The 16817-nt window shown below is 49.5% G+C and overlaps 1 protein-coding gene across 2 annotated transcripts; it reads left to right on the top strand.

Annotated features, from left to right (window-relative positions):
* Positions 1–4974: 4974 nt before the first annotated feature.
* GFOD2 (glucose-fructose oxidoreductase domain containing 2) lies at positions 4975–15535 on the top strand. Of its 2 annotated transcripts, XM_032195674.1 has the most exons (3): positions 4975–5107; positions 8009–8352; positions 14007–15535. In XM_032195674.1, exons 2-3 carry the CDS (start codon positions 8094–8096, stop codon positions 14903–14905), a joined length of 1158 nt encoding a protein of 385 aa, XP_032051565.1. In that variant the 5' UTR covers positions 4975–5107; positions 8009–8093; the 3' UTR covers positions 14906–15535. The 2 variants fall into 2 exon arrangements, with proteins under 2 accessions (XP_032051565.1, XP_032051566.1); XM_032195675.1 differs by lacking the exon at positions 4975–5107 and having other exon boundaries at positions 8234–8297.
* Positions 15536–16817: the final 1282 nt, after the last annotated feature.

Here is a 16817-nt window from a genome sequence, read left to right as displayed (position 1 = left end):
ACCTTCCCTTTGCATCAGCAGCACCGGCATTCTCAGCTCTCTACTTCTGTTGTGATTTTATCTCAGCGTAAACAACTTCTGAGGCAGCAGCAGGTTTTGTCTCTGTCTTTTCAAACTTCAGCTTTGCGTACATCACCTCCTCGTTTTGAGGCTGCAGAGGAAGACAGCAGTGAGCAGGCCTTTGGCTGTCAGTTCTGTACATATCCAGATACTGGCACAAGTTATTTCCCACTGACCAAACACTGTACGGGAGGCCCTGGCTTGCTCAGAAACTGTTGCTCTGAAGCCCTTTAAAGGGGCATTCAACTGCTTTTTGTTAGAGAGAACAGAGCAACGCATGAAAAGCTCTCCCCGGCTTACCGTGCTGAGCTGACTCATCTCTTCCACATGCTTGCTTTCAGATTTTCCTGAAAAAGAAAATGTCGTTGACTATCATTAATTTTAATGCAGAAAACACCTGCACAGCAGGCGTCTCCCACGTCTCAGTTCATCCAGAGGCTGTGAGACAGCGCTCACCAGCTCCCACTGGAGATGGTGGTGTAGCCCAGGCTCAGCCTTACCTTTAGCATTCCTTTGGTTCCTTCTGCACAAACACATCAGAACACAAATCAGGAAGAAAAGCGACAAAACCACCGACCCAGGGATGATACATGTGTGGATGATTCCTGTGCAGCAAGCACAGAATGCATGTGAGCTGCTGTCCCCACACCGCAGCTTGCAGCCCCGCAGCAGGAGAGCTCCCAGAGCACCCCGCTGGCTCACGGTCTGCACCCCAAAACACCCACCAGCCTTGCTGACAAAGCCCTGCTGGGGAAGGTCCCCAGAACCTCATCCAAAAGGCTCTGCCAGCTGGGGGCCGTGCGCGGCAGCCCCTTCCCCACATTGCTGGTGCTCATGGCCTGAGACTGGCTGGTGCCCACACCAATTTGCCAGCAGCTCAGACAGGAGAGAACAGCAGGAGCCATTCCCCACCTTTCTGCCCCTCTTTCTCCCTAAGAACTCCTGCAACCCCCTCATAGCTGCGGACAGTTCAGGCTCCAGCACCTTTGGGGCCGTGGTGCCTCACCTTCATAGGTCTTATTCTCAGGGCTGCTGGTCGGAGACGTCTCAGGGCCCGATTCTGGAAGGCAGAGACACAAGTGAACGCCCACATGGAGGCAGCAGGTGCTATGCTCATTGCTCTGCTTCCGGCGGGGACGCCTGCAGTGTCAGATCAAAAACTGCAGAGGACCTGGGGAGACACCTGCTCCTCCTGCAGCCTAGGCAGAAGGGTCTGCAGGAACCCGCAGCAGGAGGTGCTGCCAAAGCCCTGGGCTCAGTCCCTGTTGTTTTCCAGAGCCACGTGCATTTGGACCGAGGGCTGGCTGTAGGGAAGCTGTCAGCCATAGGGAAGCAGAGATAATGTAGTAGTTGTCCCGTCCCGTCCCCCCCCCAAGCCTCTATGGCTTCATTCCATCCTCCAAAGCTCACTCTGGCAAGGAGCTTCTGGAGTAGCTTAAAAATTGCTCCTGAACCTCAGAGCTGAAGTCACTTCCCACCTACCAAGCGAGGCCCCCTCTCTGTCTCTGCCTCACCCCTTCCCCTCTGTGCTGCCGTGGGTGTTGGTGGCCTTGTGGCTCTTACCCTGCTGGGTCTTGTTGGTTCCATCTTCCACCCCAGATGTGTTGCTCATCTCACACGTGCATGTTGCTGTTTTTGTTTCATTCACACTTCCAACAGCAGAATGTTTTTCCTCATATAACATACGTATCTCAACTATCTCTACCTTCTCCGTCATGTTTTTGATCTGGTCTACAAACTGTTTCACTTTCTGGTCAGTGCTGTTTGACACCATCTGGAACAGACACTGCAAGCTGAGCTCTGACACATTGATTCTCATTGATGCTGGATGCTGTTGAGTGAGTCCTGCAGAAAAAGAAACACGGAGGGCTGGCTTTGTGTTAATACCCACTTCCTGCATGTGAAGCCCTGAGGATGCCAGCTGCCCCCCTTCCCAGGCATCAGGCTTAGGGACATCTCCAATTCTTTCTTCCCCTGCCTGTTTTCACAGAACAGGATCACAGAATCACTTTGGGTTGGAAGAGACCTTAAAGACCATCCAGTTCCAACCCCCTGTCATGGGCAGGGATGCCACCCACTAGATCAGGTTGCCCAGGGCCTCGTCCAGCCTGGTGTTGAAAACCACCAGGGATGGGAAAAAAAAAAAAAAAAAAAAAAAAAAAAAAAAAAGCACCGAGTACCTCAGCCTTTTCCATATCCTTTTCAATGTGTCCTCTGCCTCTCTCTCACATGAGTTAACTCATAATCTCCTCTAGCTTTACTTTTGCCCTCAATGTACTTACAGAAACCATTCTCTCTGCCCCTTCATGTTCCTCACAAGTTGGAACTCCAGGTGGCATTTGGCTTTTCTAACACTACCTGGGTGTGTTCAGGCAGTGTGTCTGCATTCTCCCAGGCAGTCTGTCCTTGTTTCTACCTTTGGTGGACTCTATGTGTGTTTGGGATGAGTTACGAGCACACTGTTTATCCATGCTGATGTCTTCTGCGTTATGTAAGGTGTTTCCTACTTGAAAGAGCTTTCAATTTCCTGCTCTGAAGACAAGGCTGTTCTGAAGCCTGGCGACCAAAACTGGGGCCCTGCAGGCAGCTCCTGGAGCCTATGCCCAGGCAATGGCAGGGGGGGCACTGCCAGGCACCTGGGGAGGTGCTGGTGCAAAAGGGGTGGTAGATGCTGCAGGAAGAGCAGAGCCCAGAGCAGATGGCAAAGCTCTGTCCCAAACCTCTTGCAGGTGCATCACCCACACACAGGGTTCAGAGAGCGGGCAACTTTCCTGCAGGCACTGGGAGGGACTGGTGACAGCCCTGCGATGCCCTCCAGCTGCCCACAGGCCACGGTCCCCAGTGCTGGTACTGCCCCTCATCCTCATCCTCCTCATCCTCACACCCCTCCCCAAAGCGAGGACTCACCTGCAGGCAGCCAGGCGAGGAGCAGCAGGGGCAGAAAGGCTCTCAGCAGCAGGGTGCTCATGTCTCCTTCCTCGGGCAGTTCTCCAGAAAGCCTCCCAGCGCTCGGGGCGGAGGGGCTGGGGCCACGTCTTTTCCTGCGGCACCGGGGCGGTTGCTCTGCACCGCTCACCCGTGCTGTGCAGGCAGTTCCTCTTGCACACCAGGGCTTACCCTCTCCTCAGTTCCCTCACTTCGGGCTGATGTTATCTCCTCTCTTTGCTGCTTGATTCCATCTCAGCTCAGCCACGCGCTCTGGGCTCTGACGCAGCACACCACACCCCTGTGTGTTGGTGCTTCCATGCTCTTTCCTATCCCACCCTGGTGGCTCAGTCACCAGCACAGGTGGGTGAAGTGGGTCCCCATGGGTACAGGGGAAAGGGCTTCCCAATTTCCCTTGCCCCTGGAGCCCTTTTCACACTGGGGGACAGACCCCTCTGAGGAAGCAGTGCTCCCGCTGCTGGGGGACCAGGCGTGTGTTGGCCCTGCCAACCCCAAAACACCATGGCCACTCTGTGCATGGTTTGACATGGGGATGGGTTGACCAGATGTCACCAGCTGCCCACACGTGGGCTGCCAGCACAAGCTTCTGCCTGGCCACGACAATGCTTTCTGGGTGGCCTCTCGTGCTACTCGGCTGCCTCTGGCTGCAGGGATGCCAGGACAAGATCCCTGGGGCACCACGATTGCCCCTCTCCTCCCCAGAGCTGCTCCCTGCTTCCGAATGCCAATAAAGCTTGCAGCTGCAGAAGAGCAAGAGCAGGCACTGCCGAGTGGCCATGAGGAAGAGTATCCACAGCATAGGTATCCTGCACAGCCCAGCTGCCTTTCGGGGTGTGTTGCTGAGAATCCCAGCTGGATCTTGGGAGAAATCATTGGCATGGATGCTGGAGCAGCCTGCCTTGCCTCTGGACATGAAGTGGTCGGGGCTGGATCTCTCCGCACCGATAGCATTTTTTGTGACCCTTAGGTCCTGACTGATGCTCAGTGCTGCTTCAAAAGCGGACGCCAGCAACTTGGTGTGATGTGTGACAGAGCCCACTCAGCAACACGCCTCTATCATCTGAGCTGGTGTTGCGTTCATGGGCAGAGCCTGCAGCACCTTTTCACAGTTGGTGTTTGTGTTTTCTACCACCAGCCTTTGTAGCAAGGCGTCTTTTGCTTCCCGATCGGCAACCTGCTCCTCTAGCGCATCGTGAAGCCGATCAATAACCTGCACGTACGGCTCAGACAGCCCTTGCTGGACCTCTGTAAAGGGCTGTGCAGGGTCTGCAGTCTCTGGAATTGTTAGCACTGCCTGGAGGGCCAGGGTCGGGGTCACCTAGAGGATGTCTGGATGTAGACATGCCTGAAGGCACGTATCTGCCATCGGGTCTGTGCCCAGCAGGTGAGGTACAACGACCCCAAAAAGCGGATCCCCCTGCTGCCTTTCTGAATTTCGGAGCACTGCGTGTTTGCTCCACTCTCTCCATTTCTGTTCCCATAATGACTTTTGTGTCAGAGTTAATATCATCATCACCACTTGTCGTACATCACAGGGGCTTAAAAGCTCATGGCATTCTCCAGCAGGGACTGCGTAAGTGGGGCTGACAACCCGTAAGCGGTCACCACCTTATGTAGTTCTTTAATAAGATCCCAATGAAAGGGTTTCCAGTCATTCTGCCCACGATCCCCAACTTGGACTGGAAAATCGAGCCCTGTGGGCCCCCTCCCTCGTTTATTGCTTCTCTCTGAAGTTGTTTCCAACGATCCCGGGGCTCACAGGGACGCGGCCTGGCCGGGCAGCTCCCAGCCTCGCTGCCTTCACCCCTGTGCCCGCCCAGCCTCAGCCCAGCGGCCGCGCCGCCCTCCGATTGGCTGTCGGCGCTGCCCGTCTGGAGAAGACCCTCCCCTCCCTCGAATCCCGCCTCACGATTGGCCGCGCCTCCCTGAACCTCCGAAGGCGCTCGGGGCGCCGCCATTTCAAGAGCCCGTGCCCGCCCCGGCTCCTGAGGAGGCGGCGGGGCCGGTCAGGGCGTCGCCGCCGCCGGGAGCGAGCAGCGGCCGCCGCCGGGATGGAGGCGAGGCGGTGCTGCCGGGCCCCTCGGCGAACCTCCGGCGGCAGGTAAGGGCCGGGGGGGGCCCTCCGGGGCTGGGAGCCGCGGTGCCCGTCGCATTTTCCGTCACGGAGCGCCGGGGCCTCGGGCACGCCGCGGGGTTGAGCGGGGCCGTGAGGCGCTGAGGGGCGGCGAGGGGCGGCTCGCCTCAGCCGGGCTGTGCCTCTTGTTGCAGCCTGGCTGCCCCTCCTTTCCGTGCGAGGGCTCTCAGGAAAGCGTTGCCCACTCCCATGACTGGGGATACTGGTGTGCGAGGGCTCTCCTTTCCAGGAAGATTGGCCTCTAAAAGGCTTTTTATGATTTTCATGGCTGATCCCCTCAGGCTCCGTAGAAGCTTTCAGGCTTGCTGTGACCTGGTGTAAGTGGCACCCGGCTTCTGGCTGGTGCTGAGGGTGCTGCTCACAGTCAGGCCTCTTTCCTGTGGCCAGGAGCGCTGCCACATGCTCCGGCTGCAGGCTGCTGTCAGGATGGGACCGGCTGACCTCCTGGGGACGCCCGGCCCCGTGTGCCCCCTCGTGCCACTGCCACTCTGCGTGCCCAGACCTCAGTGAGACCCTCGGAGAGACCACTCAGGCTTCCCAGGCCTCCAGCCGGCACGTGCTGGCCTCCGCTCCAAGTCACGTTTGCAGATCAGTCAAGCTACAGAGGGACACCACCGCATTTTCTCTCTCCAAACAGCACGGCCAGACTATGCTGGCCACGAGCCTGAGGAGGAGTGTGCAAAGAACAGGGCGAGGGCATGCTGAAGCCCCTCTCCATCTCTTGTGCTTGGCCAGTTCTGCTACTTACTGCACTTGGTATGACCTGTGTGTATTTCACACCCCTTGAGGCGTGCCTTGAGCTTGTCTGGCCTCCCTTTGACTCCTCATTAATGGTTAATCATGGCTTTATTACCATCCATGACATCCTGCAGCGATGGCTTTTTTGGGTTGAGGAATCTTTGCTCGCTCAGGTCTTCCTTGCATAGATGTTGTGTGCTTTTTGTCACCTTTTTCTGAGTCTTTTTTTCAGCTCTGTTTTTTTTTTTTTTTTTTTTTTTTTTTCCTTCTTGGATGAGAAGCATCAGAGAGGTTTGCAGTGTTTCCAAGAAAGGTGCTTTGGGGACTTCTGCAGGGTGACAGCGCTGTTCTCCTGGGGCTTCTGTGTGTTCTTAGTGGACGTAAAGACAGCTGCCTCTTGCGGCAGCAGTGGCTGCATCCTGACGCAGTGGGGTTTGGACTCCACTCCAACTCCAGCTGCGCAACCCACATCTTCACGTGCTGGAAGTGTGGCTGCAATGTGACAAGTCACTGCTGAGGCTGGGTTTGCTAAACATTGATGACACTGGGCTTTTGCCATGGTGCTAGTGGTGAGCAGGTGTCCTTGTCTGGTACTATCCAGAGCTGTATCTGTGGAGGTAAAGCAGTGGGATTTGTGGTTGTGTCAGTTCTGTTAGCAACAGTGATGCAGCAGCGCGTTTTGGGAATACATTTCCAAAATCTGAAAATGAATTCCACCTCCCTGAGATTTTAAAGAGGTAGTTGGATGGGAAACAGGAAAAAAAATAAAGCTTAGAATAAGCAAGTGTTACGGAAGTCAGCTTATCTGTTGGGCGTGTTACGTGCTGCAATGTGCTCTTAATAGCGTTCTGAAAGATTTCATCCTCTTCTAAAGTCTTGCACTGCTGTGTAAATTTGCCATTGCTGAGTGTGGCTGTACAACCTGGTGCAAGCATGCACGTACCTGGTCTGTGTTCTGCATTGTTCAGTTCACGTCTGTTCAAAAGAACGTGGTGCTTACTGTGAGTGGTTTTTCTTCTAGCCTGTAAACCCCCGAATCTGTATGTGGGGGGCTTCAACGTGTATCTTTGCATTTTGTCCAGTGGCAGGATCTAATTCTTCTTCAAATTTTTTTAAAAGCCTGACTAGAAGCTGTATTTCCCGTCAGTACGTTACTATTTCATGCAGAATGATAAATACTGTCTAGATCGTCTCAGTTCTGTCCTTATTTGTGTGTGCCTCTAATTGTTGAATAACAGGGAGTTAATTTCAAATGGCAGGCAACAACGATATGACAAACCTAATATCACACTGAACGTGGAAAAACATACAGAATTAATTCAGCGAATATTTCATGACATGACTTACAGCATCTGTAAATATTTGTCATAAATATAAAATCAAGCAAACTTTCCGTAGAAGAAATGGCTCGCTGCCGGGGTGCAGGAGGTAAGGTTCCTAAAGGCATGACACGTCGAGGGCCTCTGACATCCTGGGTTAGCGCCACAACCATGTGAGGAAATTCAGCCAGATGTGGTCAGTGCAGTCCTGAGACACTGGCAAGCAAGGATCAGAAGGGATTTATTTACCAGGAAATACATGCAAGAACAAAAGTGTGACTTAACCAAATGAATGTGAGCTTTCCTCACAGGACGTGTTTTCTAGATTTCCTCTGTAGTGGCTTAACTACCTGCCGTAAGTTTAAGCTCCCAGTAGCTGCTTTCAGTTTGTATATTTGGGTGGGAAGAAAGACGTGTGCACCCACAAGCTTGCTACACTTTCCCCCCAGTATCTGTTTGTCTAACAGAAGGTACCACCTCATCTCTCAACCCCTTATCTCATTTAGGGGCTTGCGTCATCACGACGTGTGCTCCTGTGTGAGCATTTCCTGCATTTCGAGGCTCAGGAGGGCCCCGTGACTTGTCAGGCTGCTTGCTATCCATCCTTCCTGCCTTCTGCAACAGGGCTCTTTGGCTTGTCCCTTAAAACTATTTCTCCAAATATTACAAGGTGTTTTTACATGTAATTTTTTTTTCTTCAGGAGAATTTTTTAAAATTTTGAAGGATAAATGCCAGCAGTCAGGCTATAGATGCCTTTGACTTCAAAACACAGTTTTTGTTTGCATTGACTTGTAACTTTCTGTGTTTTAGGAACTGTGGCTGGAGCGGAAAGCTGAGGAGCTGAGCACTTCCTTGGAGGCGCACATGTTGACCCTGATGCTTGAATGAACGCAGAATGAAAATGCTTCCTGGAGTGGGTGTGTTTGGGACTGGCAGCACTGCCCGGGTCCTGGTCCCCTTGCTGCGAGCAGAAGGCTTCTCTATTGAAGCGCTCTGGGGAAAGACTGAAGAGGAAGCCAAGCAGCTGGCAGAAGAAATGAATATCTCCTTCTACACGAGTCGGACTGATGATGTCTTGCTGCACCAGGACGTAGATTTGGTTTGCATCAATATCCCTCCACCCCTAACCCGGCAAATTGCTGTGAAAGCTCTAGGTACCTTTTCGTTTTTAGAGTTGGACCAAAAATTCATAACTAATTGGCAGATTGAAATCTGAAGCTCTGCACGATTCTGGTTGTAGCAGGGTGCAAGTATGGTACTAAAGGTTTTGCTTGGAATTGGTAGCAAGAAAGGTTACCTAGATTTTTATTTCTTTTCAGAATTATAGCATTGAAAATCTTGAATCAATTGGGCTAAAATTTTCCATGTATTCTTCAGGCTGAACTTGCAGCGGGGAGATTTTTATTAAAGTAAGCTACTTCTGAAAACATGCTGAAGTAGAAAAATCTTTTGTTCCCATTTGGGGAACAAAAACCAAAACAACACCAACCTTGTTGTTTAATTCATTTCAAATCTTCCCGTGCCTTGGAATGGGAACCTGAAATTTGTTGTGGGGAGAGGGGGAAGGGAGGGGAGATTTTCATCTCTGCTTGTTCCTCCACAGAACCAAACTTGAAAGGTAAAAGCCTTTGAATAAAAACTGTGTGTACACGCTCAGCAGGACTGTGTGAGTTAAGACCCAAATCCTCTGTGGATGCTGTGCTCAGCATGCGTGCTGTGCCCCTTGCCACCTCTTGGTGATAATTTTCTCAGTGTCTGTAACAGGCTGCTGTGGTCCAGGGTGCAGGCTTGCTGGAGGAATCCTTTACCTGGTGTGGAGGAGAGGGTAGGTGACAGCTGGGGACAGCAGGAGGAATGCAGCCAGGTGAGCTGGGCGAGAGTGGCTGCGAGAGAAGGGAGAATGGGCAGGAGGCAGCCGCCCGGGCACCCCAGCGTTCCTGGTTCTGCAGGGCACAGCTTTGTAGTGCTAATGTGCCTTCACCTCACCCAGCGTGGGGTGTGCTTGTGTGTAATTCCATAAATAACGAGTGTGAGATTTTTATTGTGTTTACAGCAGATCCCTGTGAGATAATTTCAGGATGGGTAATATCTCAAACCATGCAGGCGAGGGCGGTTTGTTGTTCTTAGCCTCTTTGCTCCGCAGTAATTTGTTTTGGAAGTAAACAACTCCTTACACATTTGCAATGCCATAATGCTGCTTAGATATGCAGAGAGAGATCTTAGTTTTTTTTGAGTATTAGATTTCTTTCTTTACAAAGAACTACTGTTCTCTGAATATAAGGTATTTTAATTTTTGAACATTTAAACTGTAAGTTAGAATTTATCTTTAAATATGCTAGAAATTCCTTTAAATGGTAGTAAGTATTTCAGTAGTTCTCTTGGCCAGCCTCTAAACCCAGCCTCAGCAGTGGCTTGATGGTCAAGCATGAAGTGTGCTAAAAGGAGAGGATGGCACCTTCTCTAGTGGATTTTTAACTAAAATGAATGGAGAGTCTTTGAAAGCTGACACTGAACGGTGGAGGCAAGGTGGTTAAAGCTGCTGCAGAAGTAGAGGTGAGGTGTGTGCTTGACTGCAAGTATAGAGAAGTTGGAAAGTTGAAAAAGCGAGGGAAATCACTGGGTGAGGTTGTAAAGGGCTATTTATTCTGTTTCCCAAAATATTCTGATCTGCGAAGTGATGCAGGCAGCTCAGAGCAGTATGATTCTGGCCAAGTCTTTCAGCTTTCCCAGTAGGTTAGTGGCAGCAGTGTTTGTGTATCTGCTACCAAGGATGTTGTGGCAGATCTTTAGCAGATGTTGGATAGCTGGCTATGATTCAGTGCTCTGGAGGAACAAAAAGTGAGGGGAGTGCAGGTGGCAAGTGTGTTTTTTCTGAACATTCAGGTTGATGCAGTGATATTTGCAATTGGAAAATCCTTGGCTGCAAATTGTGATAATAGATGAATAGCTTGATGTTTCACTAGCTGAGACTGGGCTTTGGGAGAGATCAGATGTGGTACAGTGGGAAGTCTTTTATTCAAAAGAGGAAAAGAATGTACACTTTTATTACTTATTCGTATACTTTCATTTATAATTTAAAAATGTGCTTTTTTTTTAGTACTAGCAGAATGGAGAGAGAGAGACCCGGTGTTTCCTGCCTGTGCTATTTGTTTAAGTTCCTTACTGACAGGCATCCAGAAAGAAGCCTTGGCACGACAGAGACGAAGATGTAACGCTGGATTGAGTTCATGAACCAGACATAACAGATCAAAGCCTAGAGCATAATTCAAATTAAGATGAGTGTAATCTTAGGGTTTATCTCACTAACAGGTAAAGCAAGAAGCTATTCTAAAATTTGTGCTTCCTTTGATCTCAGAGGAACTAAATTAACTTCACAAAATGCCTGTTCTGTGGTTGATGTCCCACAGCTGACATGCATCCACCTCTGTGTGAGGTGTGCCCGGCGCCAAGTTACTGGCTGGCTCGGGCTGTGGAGCGTGAGGTGTGAGTGAAGTGAAGGCTGGGGAGGCAGAGAAGTCCTCAGAGGAGGATTTCCTTAAGACTTTAAAGGTAATGCTGCTGCACATGCTGAGCCCAGCCTTCAAGCAGATGTCTTGTGGAGTGGCGACAGAGGAACTTCTTACTAGTCCAAGGAAGCTTGCCAAAGTAGCCTGCTTGGCCAACTGATTTTGCAGAGTCCATACAAATTACAGCATGTGTATGTTAATTGCGGAGGAAGGAGTCGGGAAGGGCTCTATCACAGCCTTGTGTTGTGACAAATGCAGATTTTCTGCTCTTGAACAGGATGAACAAGCGTGCTGTGAGGGCTCTTTGCATATTGTGCTTCCCATGTTTGTCAGGAGTAGCAGGGAGGTCCTCTCCAGCCATATGCAAACGGGATGTGAAATGAAGGAATGCATTTGGGAGTGAGCATCCATTCACTGGGAGGCTCCTGAAGCCAACAAGTTTGAACCAGATGGTTATTTGTGAAGAATCCTCAGATGCTCCCAGCTGCTTGTGATGGACACAGGTGATCTGGTATGCTTCAGCAGTGTTTAGGTGTACGTGGTCCTAGGTGCAACCTCAGGTTTCTTACATTATGCAGGGGAATCAAGAGCTGGGGCTTCCGTTTGGTGGAACGGACACAGTTACACGAGCTAAATAGGTTTAGTAGTTTGAGTCAATGCTGTAATTCATCTGGAGACAGATGGGGCTGAGGACTGCAGGTGCTGGATGGGCAGTGGTGAATACAGCAGCCAGGCAAGAAGCAAGGAAGCAGAGCTGCAGAGCAGTGGCTGTCATCGTGAGGCTGCTGCCCCAGCCCAGGCACACTGCAGGGATGCTGCCCTACATGGGTGCCCCTCCTTGTCACATTCCCGGGGACACAAAGGGGCTTCTCAGTGGGGTGCTGGGCCACTGTGTTTAGTGTCCTTCTTCTGAGTTCAATGTGTCAGGCTGCAGCCCCTCCAGAGCTGCCTCTTTAAGGTTTGTGCTTCACTTCTCCCATTTTTAATAAATATTCCCCTCCAAGAGGGTGTCCTCCCTCCCTCTTGGCCTGACTGCCACCCTCCCTGCTAGGGCGCCCTGGTGTTGCCATCCCCTGCTCCTGCTCATGGCTCTGGGCAGCCTCGATCAGGCAGAGTGGGTTTTCTGTGCTTGTGTTTTGTTATTCCCAGCTGTAAAATACTTGGAGTATGGCAGGTTTGGGATCTGGTATGGCTAACCAGCTGCTAGAGAAGCAGAGACCCTGTGGCTGATGGGCTGTGTGGATCTGGCTAGAGATGTAAGATTGCTTTAGGAGACAATGCTCTATTTTATTCTGCTGTCCAGGAAGTGTCCCACCAAGAAATGCTTTCTGAGGAAGCTTACAGGGCTCGCGGAGGCACGGAGCTGGTAACGCAGGGAGCGTTGGCTGAGAAATGGCTTCCAGGACACAAAGGAACACTGGGTTCTTTCAGCAGAGCAGGACAGGGCAGAAGTGAAGAGCAAGAGCTAGAAGAAAGGCCCTGCCGCAAAGAGGGTGGAGAAGTGAAAGTTTCAATGTTCACTTGGTTTTGCAGCCTGAGTTGGCTGCTGCATCAAATTATGTGCCAGAGGGTGGAGGGTTTGCACAAGGGGGAGCAGCACTGGCTGCAGGGCTGTACCCCCAGCATATGCAGCTTGAAAGTCGCTTCCATTGTACGTTTCCTTTGAGAATTACATGATTTGTTTAGGATGCTGTCAAGATCCTCTTACTTTGACTTTTTTCGTCTGTATCTTGATGTAACCTGACTTGAGATGAATGCCATTTAAAGGTACAGCATAACGAGAAGGCAGGTAACCCCAGCACTGAAATATCTCAAGAGGAGCTCAGCCAGCCCTGGGGAACATTGAACAGAGAGCGGTGCAGGGACTGGTACGGGAGAGTCAGAAGTGGTCCCTGAAATGGGTTTGCTGGTGGGCAGCCAGGAGCACTTGGCAGGCTGAGAGACAGCATCAGGGGAGCGTGACCCTGCCCTTCTCTGTCCATTAAAGCTTCTGCTGACTCTGTGTTCAGGTGCTTTCTTTGGAAGAGGCCACTAAAAATTGTAGTTTTGTTTTCTGAGTGGATTTTGATTTTATTTACTACAAATACATGTTCAGAGCTTCCTTTCCCACTAGTTGTCCCAGGCTGAGCGGGGCAGAGCGATGCATTGCAGGAGCTTGCTGGCCCCTGGACCACTTGGCTGTTCCTGCACCAAGTCTCGCTTGGTGCAGCCAGGAGGTGGAGTGCTCAGTGCAGCAGCTGCTGCTGTGCGGGATCTGGCTTCTCCCAGTAGGCAGGAGTCTGATTTAAACACTTGTGCTGCTGTCACCTCACCCTGCAGATGACAGAAGCGAGGAGCGTGGTCCAGGAGGAGCTTTGAGTGAGGCACCTGCTGCCGTGTGTTCCCTGTAAGAAACTGCAGTATGACTAGGCTGAGCTTCAGGCCTGACATCCTGAGTTAATGTCTGGAAACTTCTAGGTGTGTCCCTAGATACTACATTGAAAAATGCTGTGGAGTATTTTTATCAGAACAGGCGTATAGGGAAAAGTAAAGCCATGCTGTGAGAGAAGTGAGAATGGGGGAAGAGGGAGTACCAACAGAACACTGGGTGTAGGCGTTTGGTTGGATCTTCCATTGAGATGCTCTTTTGGATCATCAGCTTATTTAAACCTTATATCTAAAATAAAGACTATCCACACTGATTCAGGCTGGGCACAAAATAAAGCACGTTACTAATAACCAAAACCACAGCAGGTCATCTTGCGAGTGCTGCTTCACTTGGGTAACTCGTGCAGTCGCCTTTGCAGTCTAATTGTACACGTAGCTTGTACGTGCAGACCAAAATGTTTCACTTTACAAAACATTATTTCAAATTTTCATATGCTGTACACAGGCCACCAGGTACCTTGTATTTCTATCAATCTATTACAAATAATAAATTCGTAGTGATGATGAAATTCAAAATCAAATCTCCCCTTCACTCACTTTTTCCCTGCAGAGTGCATAGATCTCCTCTGTGATTTTTTTCCCTTCTGGCTGTACAGGCATTCAAATAGTTGTATAGCTACAACACTCAATGGGCATGAAAACATGACACGGTTCATCTCTCATGATGTGGAAATGCTCTGTGTTTATTTAGAGCTTCTCTCTGTGGGAGTTTGTCAGCTCTGCGACGAAAGCATCTTGGAAGGATTCTTATTTTAGTTCCTGAACCTTTGCCTTTGAGAGCCTGACTCTTAAAAGCTCTACTGATAAACGCTGGGGCCTTGCATCATGTTTTGCTCATGAGTGCTGTGTTATTTTTTGGTGTGTTTGTGCTGCAGGAATAGGGAAGAACGTGATCTGTGAGAAAGCTGCTACCTCTGTGGATGCCTTCAGGATGGTCACAGCTGCCAGATACTACCCCAAGCTGATGAGCATCGTAGGCAACGTCCTCCGTTTCTTGCCTGTCTTTGTGAAGATGAAGCAGTTGATAGAAGAACACTACGTGGGCAGCGTGATGATCTGTGATGTACGAGTTTACGGGGGGAGCCTGCTCAGCCACAAGTACAACTGGATCTGTGACGAGCTAATGGGAGGAGGCGGTCTGCATACGATGGGGACGTACATCATTGACCTTCTGACCCACCTCATCAACAGGCGAGCAGAGAAAGTCCACGGTCTGCTCAAGACTTTTGTGAAGCAGAACACGGCTATCAGTGGGATCCGCCATGTAACTAGCGATGACTTCTGCTTCTTCCAGATGCTGATGAGTGAGGGTGTCTGTTGTACTGTGACTCTCAACTTCAACATGCCCGGGTCCTTCATTCATGAAGTCATGGTTGTTGGGTCCGCCGGTCGCCTCATAGCTCGTGGCACGGACTTGTATGGGCAGAAGAACACTGCACTCCAAGAGGAATTACTGTTTACGGACTCTCTGACTGTCAACAAAGGCCTTTTGGACAAGGGGTTTAAAGACATCCCGCTGCTCTACCTGAAAGGAATGGTATACATGGTGCAAGCCTTGCGCAAGTCTTTCCAAGACCAGGAGGATCGTCGGACGTGGGATCACAAACCTGTCTCGATGGCAGCCTCTTTCGAAGATGGTCTCTACATGCAAAGTGTCGTAGAGGCCATCAAGAAATCCAGCAGGTCAGGGGAGTGGGAGGCTGTGGAGGTCATGACCGAGGAGCCAGATGCCAATCAGAACCTTTGCGAGGCGCTTCAGAGGAATAACTTATGAACATTCCTGCTTTGGAAAATAGGACAATTGATACTTTGGGCTGTAACTGTACAAATCCTCCCTGTTTTTAAGATATGTAGATTCTTATTTAATAACGTTTCTTGTTTTTTTCTTTAAACATGTAAAATATGCCATGTTCCGATGGAAACGGTTCTGATTTAAATTGTTTAAAGAGTTTTAAATATTTCCGTTTTTTGTAAATGCTTAATTTTTGTCTTGGAGACTTAGGAAAACTTGAATTGCCCTTTGCACTTGCAGTAGCTGAAGTGAAGCATGGATCTCTGCCATTGCATGGCTTGGAAGTGGGACACAACCCCTCTTGCACAGGTCGCTTATTTTAACAGTTTTAACAGGAGATTAAGTAGAGCAAGATCAGGGAGCATCTGTTGTTTAGATGCCTTTGCCTTCTCTTGGAGATGGATTTAGTTTCACTCCTCAGTTGGTAAAATTTTATTAAAGAGTTTAGTGATGTAACACGTCTCTAAACTCACATAGGACAGAGTAGAAGAACAGAATAAAGCTTGTAAAATAAGGATCAGCCTTTGGCTTTCTGCACATGTCAAATGTTTTTCAAAGTAATTTAAGCTGGTATTTTATTTAAATGATGCTATGAATTCCCTGTTGACGGTGTCTTGGCAGTTATGAGGAAAATCTTTGGGAAGTCTGTGATGATACGTGTTATTCTTCCATATCTGCAAACATTTTCTTTCTACTCAAGAGACTGACTGCATCCAGCAGGTTTTGTGTTTTTTTTTTTTTTTTTTTTTAATAAGCTCTGTTTCCATCGGTTGTGTTTACTGCCCAGCAGCACCAGGACCATGACTGTGGGGCCACATTGTGATTTCTGCGACTGTTATTAAATGCCTCACAGGCAAGGCACCTTTCCACAACCTTCCAGGGGTCTGCAGATGGAAGTAAGGAGGTATCGCCTACCTCTTGCAGCTCCTGTGTGCTGACTGGGAAACTGTCACACTACACACATGCTGATACCTGAAGAGAATGGGGACTGAACTGTCATGAGCAAGTCTGCTTTGAATCTCAAACACTGGATATTAACTCTCTGGTCCTGCCCACCCTTGCACCCTCCTGCAGCTTGTGCCCGGAGGAGATATCTGTTGGCAGATCATGGGTGGAAGTTCATTCCATTTGAGAAGTATTTTTTCTCCAAAGCAGGTATGTGGAAGGAATAGTCCATTTTTACTACATTTATTTTGTGTACTTGAAAGCTTTTTTAATGTATTATTTCCCACTAAGTTGTAACTGTGTATTTATGTATGTTAACATGCAAACCACTGTTTCATAAGCTGGTCCTTCCTGAAAAGAATCTTACTTGTTTTTTACAAAAATAAAAAGTTGTTTGAGGGCATTTTTCAGGCAGCTGTGTGCTTGTGTTCGATTTGGACAAGCTGAAGCCATCACAGTAAATGTCACAGCTGGGGCTAATTACCTGTTGAGTCATTCCCTGCCCCTGTGCTGCCAGCTGGGCAATCTGGGTGTGATAGAGTAGGAGATAACTCTGTGCTGTCCCTGCCAAGGTACTTGTCATCCATTTATCACCAAGGGAAAGTAAGTCCTACCAGAAAGTCTGTTTTCCACCTCATTGCTCTTTTCTTCAGACTATAGCTGTTGAGTAGCTGATTTTGGAGATACTCCTGTTTATCTTGGGTTTCCCACGTCAACTTTTGTGATTAATGGGATCTTTATTTTCTGCCTAACTGGTTGCAGGAAGTTCTGGAAGATGCAAACTAAGAAGCAAAATCCCTGTGGCAAGGATAGGATCATTCTCTAGCCAGTGTATAAATGAGGTATTTACCTTCAACTATTTATTTACTTTCAACACACTTTAACATGATGTATCAGTCACTTTTAAAGGTTAGGAACTTGGCTGGTTCTGTGCTCTGAACAATCTCAT

Source organism: Aythya fuligula, chromosome 12 (genome assembly GCF_009819795.1).
Source record: "Aythya fuligula isolate bAytFul2 chromosome 12, bAytFul2.pri, whole genome shotgun sequence".
NCBI classification, from domain to species: Eukaryota; Metazoa; Chordata; class Aves; order Anseriformes; family Anatidae; genus Aythya; species Aythya fuligula.
This window is presented reverse-complemented; position numbering and strand designations above follow the sequence as displayed.